A 6,642-nucleotide genomic window follows, 5' to 3' on the forward strand; every position below is an offset into this window, starting at 1 on the left:
TTTTGTAAGTGTAGTTCACCAGTAGATTCCCTGCAACGCCTTCATCAGGAGGCTTCACAGTGAGGCTTTTGCTGTGGAATGGAGGCTGATTATAAAGCGAAAAGACAGCGGAGAGAAGTAAACATTTAACGTTTAATAAAAGGAGAGCTAACTACTGCCAACATGACCAATGGTAGGTGGATAAAAGAGGTTGTTTATCGACGCTGGGGTGCGTATTTAATGGCTGTTAAAACGGGAAGCAGCTGTACGCTAGTTAGCGCGCTAGCATTATGTGTTTATGGGGACGTGGCTAGTTTTATTATGTCATTATGTGTCGGATTCTTGTTCTAACACCAGTGATATTGTTTATGTGTTTGTGGGGGACATTTGGATAATGTGTTCGTGTGTTAGGGGAATTCCTGAGTTAGTTTAAACAGCTGGGATTGCTGTTTGTGCCATACACGTCACCTACTCAGAGACCGGGCTGTGTCCCAAATCATACACCCCTTTACATTAAACACAACAGCAATGAAAGCACCCATAACGTGGGTGCCTTGTTTTTTTATGTACACTATTCAGTGTGACAGTGTGCGGTTTGAGACACAGCTAGCTTTGCCGATTCTGAACTAAACTGTCTTATTATGCATATTTATAGGTTTGTTTATTATAATAGTTTGTTAACCTCAATTCTCCAGAACGTGTTCCTTAGTCCCAATGCTATATTAATAAGAACATTTAGCCCGTTTAACCTCTTTTTAACAACGCTAGCAGTCTCATCTGTGGCTGTTTACACACTGATTTCAGCCACATCATATTTGAAGTGTCCTAACCTTTGTAGACATCATTTAAAAGGAATGCATTGAGATAATTTCAGATGCACACAGTTTGTATGCTTTAATCTCCAAAAAATAGCATTGACCAATAGGAATGGAGGTCCTGGAGCAGCTGCATTTTGCTCAATGCCAAGCGTCAGATGGAGTTTAAAGCCCTTCAAGCATTGGGGTCAATCTGCTGATGGATAATACAACTATAAATGTTGAATGCATTATTAATTATTTATGCTTTAAGGGGTGAAGCTAGATAATAGACCTCTGGCTTTGTGTGTCTCTGTCCACAGTATATTCCTTTGATGGCATCCTTGTGTTTGGGATTCTCTTCATTTGCACATGCGCATACCTGAAGAAGGTCCCTCGGCTTAATAGCTGGCTTTTGTCCGAGAAAAAGGGTGTGTGGGGAGTCTTTTACAAAGGTAAGTTGCATCTGTGTTCACTTTTATTTTTTCAAATGATAATAATTGCACAACTATTCATACTTTTCACTTTTCTTCTTTAACAGCTGCAGTAATTGGAACACGACTCCACATTGCTGTGGCGCTGTCCTGTTTGTGTATGGCATTCTACCTGGTCTTTCTGAAATGACATGGTGGAAGCAGCAGCATAGACCATGTTTGGACATTGTGCCCTGGAAAAATGCCACTAAACATGGCGTACACGCCAATGCTGCCATCTTCTGGTGAGGGTGCACACAGGCACTGCCTTATGGCTGAAGTACCTGTATAGCCTCCATACATAAAACAAATGGTTCCTGTTGCAGCATATATTCATCTTATACTTCACATTTCCTGAGGGTTATTTACTATAGGCTTAGGTTAGATGAGGAGGACGTGGCTCAGTGTAAATGTGCTGTGGTGGACAAACAATGTGTAATTAATCAGCCTGTACCTGGGTAGAAAATATTTAGCTTGTTCGTCTCTGTTTGAACAGGATGAGCCACAATGAAGAAAAACACTACACTTTGGCTAACTTCAGCATATGATACAGTGTCCTGCCAGTCCTCTTTTAAGACGAGATTATTTACCTTTTTCTGGCTCATCCTGATTAACTCTGTACTATGGGAGAAAAAATAGAAGCCTTCGAGACTTGAATTAAAAGATATACATTATATATATATATATATATATATATATATACAGTAATTTCCCTTCTTTTGTATTTGGATTTGCACGTCTTAATGTACCTCTTCACCATGCCTGTTTCACACAACAGTCTGTGATTTACTTCAGTAAAAATGCAATTTAAATGGGTCGCTCTTGTTTGCTCTGTATATACAGCCATACTCTACTTATTCAGAAGGACTGATACAAATTGATGGGTATTGAATGTTGATATTTGTAAATATAAGATAGTAAATATATTACACGAACATCTGAATCGTTAGGGTGGGTTTATTTTTGTTTTATAAAGCAATACTTTTCTAACCAAGTTGGATTGTATTGTCTCCTTTATCGCAGATGTAGAACAGTCCAGACGTCACACACTTAGTGTATCTGCTCACACAGTGTGCATATTTAATACCTAATCACTTAGTAAATGCCAAAGTGGTCATAGCCTTGATGTTGTTCTTCGGAAGAAACCAACACACAGTGAAAACTTATTATTCTCCTACGTGGCAGTTGCACTCATCATTTTGTATGTAATTTTAAATCCACTGATGGCTTTCTGTGCTGTGCTGTCCATACGCTGGGTAAAAAAAACATACAAAAGGTTTTGGAGTCCATTTTGTATTTAAAATAAATGATACCTGCCCTTTCATTCCTTGCACGTCTCTGAGTTTTTGATCTGGTGTTGATTTTTCTTTCAAATGAAGGTATTCAGTTTGGATCTTTGGTTCAAAGGGAGCTCCTGCAATTCGTCAAAAAGCTAAATTCATGTCGTAAACAAATCCATGCTTTATATGAAATGGTAAATTTGTAGAAAAACTGAGAAAGTTGTGATAGGAACAAGACCTCTGAGGAATGTAATGCTGTATCACAGGAATGTGTTAAATCAAATGCTTACAAATAAGATGTTTAATGGCTGCTGTTGTTTTATAACAGTTTTGAGAAGTTTGGGACAGAAGCAGTTTGTAAAATATAGACTTTAGATAGTGGAGTTGAGCCCTGCGTCTGTTCACATTCACTGAAGGGTTTGTATCTAAAAAAAAAAACAAACCCACGCTGGTAGATGGATTAGCCATGCAAAATAGTCCACAGATGTGACCATGTATGTGTGTTGCCCTGTGATGGACTGGTATTTCTTTCTGGTACCCAGTGATTCCATGTAGTCTCTGCTCCCACTGCAACCCTGACCTGTATAAGCATTCATTCATTATCTGTAAGCGCTTATCCAGTTCAGGGTCGTGGTGGGTCCAGAGCCTGCCTGGAATCATTGGACGCAAGGCGGGAATACACCCTGGAGGGAGCGCCAGTCCTTCACAGGGCAACAGAGACACACTCACACCTACTGACACTTTTGAGTCACCAATACACTTACCAGTGTGTTTTTGGACCGTGGGAGGAAACCGGAGCACCTGGAGGAAACCCACGCAGACACAGGATGAACACACCACACTCCTCACAGACAGTCACCCGGAGGAAACCCACGCAGACACAGGATGAACACACCACACTCCTCACAGACAGTCACCCGGAGGAAACCCACACAGCCACAGGGAGAACACACCACACTCCTCACAGACAGTCACCCGGAGGAAACCCACACAGACACGGAGAACACACCACACTCCTCACAGACAGTCACCCGGAGGAAACCCACGCAGACACAGGGAGAACACACCACACTCCTCACAGACAGTCACCCGGAGGAAACCCACGCAGACACAGGATGAACACACCACACTCCTCACAGACAGTCACCCGGAGGAAACCCACGCAGACACAGGATGAACACACCACACTCCTCACAGACAGTCACCCGGAGGAAACCCACACAGCCACAGGGAGAACACACCACACTCCTCACAGACAGTCACCCGGAGGAAACCCACACAGACACGGAGAACACACCACACTCCTCACAGACAGTCACCCGGAGGAAACCCACGCAGACAAAGAGAACACACCAGACTACTCTCAGACAGTCACCCGGAGGAAACCCACGCAAACACAGAGAACACACCACACTACTCTCAGACAGTCACCCGGAGGAAACCCACGCAGACACAGAGAACACACCAAACTACTCTCAGACAGTCACCTGGAGGAAACCCACACAGACCCAGGGAGAACACACCAAACTCCTCACAGACAGTCACCCGGAGCGGGAATCGAACCCACAATCTCCAGGCCCCTGGACCTGTGTGACTGCGACACTACCTGCTGCACCACCGTGCCGACCTCCTGTATTAGCAGTTACAGAAAAATAATTTCTATTCATAATTCATAAACTGACATTTCCACAAATGTGGAACATAATACAGAAACAAAACCTCAACATGTACCCCTTCACATTTACTTGTGAAAAGCTCTAAAAGTATTCCACAAAATTCATAGTCTGACACTGCATTTTGAAACGTTTTTTTTGGATTGATTGATTAATGTTCACAATAATCCTTAAAGCTTCTGTATTAAGTAGCTATCATGGTTTAGGAAAAGGTTTTTAGATGTATACAGATGCAGTGCATGTCCGCAGTACTGCCACAAGAGGGCAGCCGTTTAAAGCTTACACGAAGATAAGAAACAACTAAATGTATCTGACGAGGAGGGGTTAATAAATTATGTACAAATATAGAAAAAAAATTATACAAACAGGAATGTAGTCCCTCCCAGGATAATAAATATTTTGCAACAGTGCCTGCAACATCTCCTAAAATGCACAATCACATTTGCAAGTTCTGTTTTGGTTTATTTCATTTTAATCTATTTTTAAATATTCCCCTGAGGAAATAAACCGCGCAGCTCCGCGTCATTGTCACTCATTTTACACTGTCCTTTTAATGCAACCCTCCTGCGAGCTCTCCACCGAGCCTTCTCGAGTTCTCGCTTTTTCTCAGATCAGCGGCCAACACGCCAATATCGCGAGAGTCCAGGCATTACGAGAACACGCTGCACATTCAACAAGCGCCAAACGTGTCACAGTGTTTATGAAAGTGGCGCGTTACTGAGCAATCAGCTTGTTCTGAAAATGAATCAGTGAAACACTACTATTAGTAACTTAAACACATCTGCATTTAAAATTGTGTTGTTTTAATCATAACAGAATAAAATATATGAAATTATTACTTAAATATAGGACTGTCCGTGTATGTTAGAGCCATATACAGAAGGATGAATGTGAACAAAATATATGGTGCTGTTTACATGATGAATGCAGGGAAATAAGTGCCATCAAATCTTATTACATTAATTACACTATCTTTTGGGAGATACAGTGATGTGTTTTGACAGCATATGCACATCTTTTAAATAATCTGTATATATTTTTTGCTTGGTTTTGTTGTACTCTGTATTATAATTAAAAACACATGAAGTAGTTTAGTGGAGGGTTTTGAAGTGTTTGTGGGTGTGGGAGGAGTGGATTTACACGGGATCTGGCAGGCACTTACAGTCACTACACTGCACATCATCTGGGGCTGCCCCCGAAAAACACCTGATACTAGAATAAGGAGTTTTGATCTGCTCTTTCTGAGTCACTGAGACTCTTAACGACTCTGAGGGCTTAGCTATGCAGCTGACTGCACACACTCTTTAGGCATTATTATTTTTTATAATATATAATGTAACTGTAGTGTATTCATGGTTATGTGATGATTATTAATAGGATTATTGAATTTACTAATGAGAGGCACGGTGGCGCAGCAGGTAGTGGCGCTGTCAAACAGCTCTGGGGATCTGGGGTTGTGTGTTCGAGCCCTACTCTGGGTGGCTCTCTGTGAGGAGTTTGGTGTGTCCTCACTGTGTCCGTGTGAGTTTCCTCTGGTTTCCTACCCCAGTCCAAAAAACCATGATGGAAGCTGGACTGGTAACTCAACGGTGTCAATGGGTGTTAGTGTGTGTCTCCCTGAGAGGGACTGGCTCCACCTCCAGGGTGTGTTCCTGCATTGCGCCTAGTGATTTCGAGTAGGCTCTGGACCCACCGTGACCCTGAACTGGATAAGCACTTACAGACAATGAATGAATGAATGATTACTAATGGTTATGTGATGAGCTATGTTTACGAGGCAGGTACTGTGTGTTTGCGTTTATCTTGGTGTTGAATGGGGGTGGGGGGGTGATGAGCTCTCGCCCCTCGCTGCCGTTGTATGTTTAGCTGAACCTATGTGTACTTTTAGGTCCTTTACACCTTTATTTGCTACACATGGGAAAACATGGGAATTTCTTTTTAAATTCATCCGAGAACTTACACTTACGTTTCGGCATAGCTGCTCGAGATGAGGGTAGGTACATGAGCTTTGCCTGACGTAAACAAGGACTACCGACGTGCAGGCTGACCAATTAAATGTTTACAGAGAAATTTATCGACCAATAACGGTAACGCTCTACAGTCAGACAATCCAATCAGAAGATTTTAGGCTACTTCACCACGCCCCCTTCTCACTCAAGCGAACCAATCGGAGTAGGGGAGGGCGGGACTAGTTTGTGAACGAAACTTCTCGAAATTCTATGTAAGCGCAAGAAAAACAAAATCCCGAACGTTTGTGAAATTCCGTCCGGACATTTCTTTAAGTCTAAAAAAGAGGACATGTCCGGGTAAAAGAGGACGTCTGGTCACCCTAATGATGTCCTTGCCTTCTTAGACACCTTTGCTACAAATCATATTATGAACCACTTGACCGTTAGTAGCGTTAGTTTAAATAACTGAAGGGAACAAGTAATTATTTTGTGGG

General features: G+C 42.2%; 1 protein-coding gene across 1 annotated transcript; it reads left to right on the plus strand.

Moving 5' to 3' along the window:
• Window positions 1-13: 13 nt before the first annotated feature.
• Window positions 14-2,566, plus strand: tmem167b (transmembrane protein 167B). The gene is made up of 3 exons (XM_066672268.1): window positions 14-172; window positions 1,097-1,228; window positions 1,315-2,566. Exons 1-3 carry the CDS (start codon window positions 163-165, stop codon window positions 1,395-1,397), a joined length of 225 nt encoding a protein of 74 aa, XP_066528365.1. The 5' UTR covers window positions 14-162; the 3' UTR covers window positions 1,398-2,566.
• The last annotated feature ends 4,076 nt before the right edge of the window (window positions 2,567-6,642 follow it).

The sequence above is a fragment of the Hoplias malabaricus genome, chromosome 5, assembly GCF_029633855.1.
Source record: "Hoplias malabaricus isolate fHopMal1 chromosome 5, fHopMal1.hap1, whole genome shotgun sequence".
Taxonomy (NCBI): Eukaryota; Metazoa; Chordata; class Actinopteri; order Characiformes; family Erythrinidae; genus Hoplias; species Hoplias malabaricus.

Bases quoted from the DNA above. Each gene is read 5' to 3' on its own strand.
- tmem167b (XM_066672268.1), top strand. The intron at 1,229-1,314 runs GTAAGTTGCATC...CTTCTTTAACAG, and splicing joins GTGGGGAGTCTTTTACAAAG to CTGCAGTAATTGGAACACGA.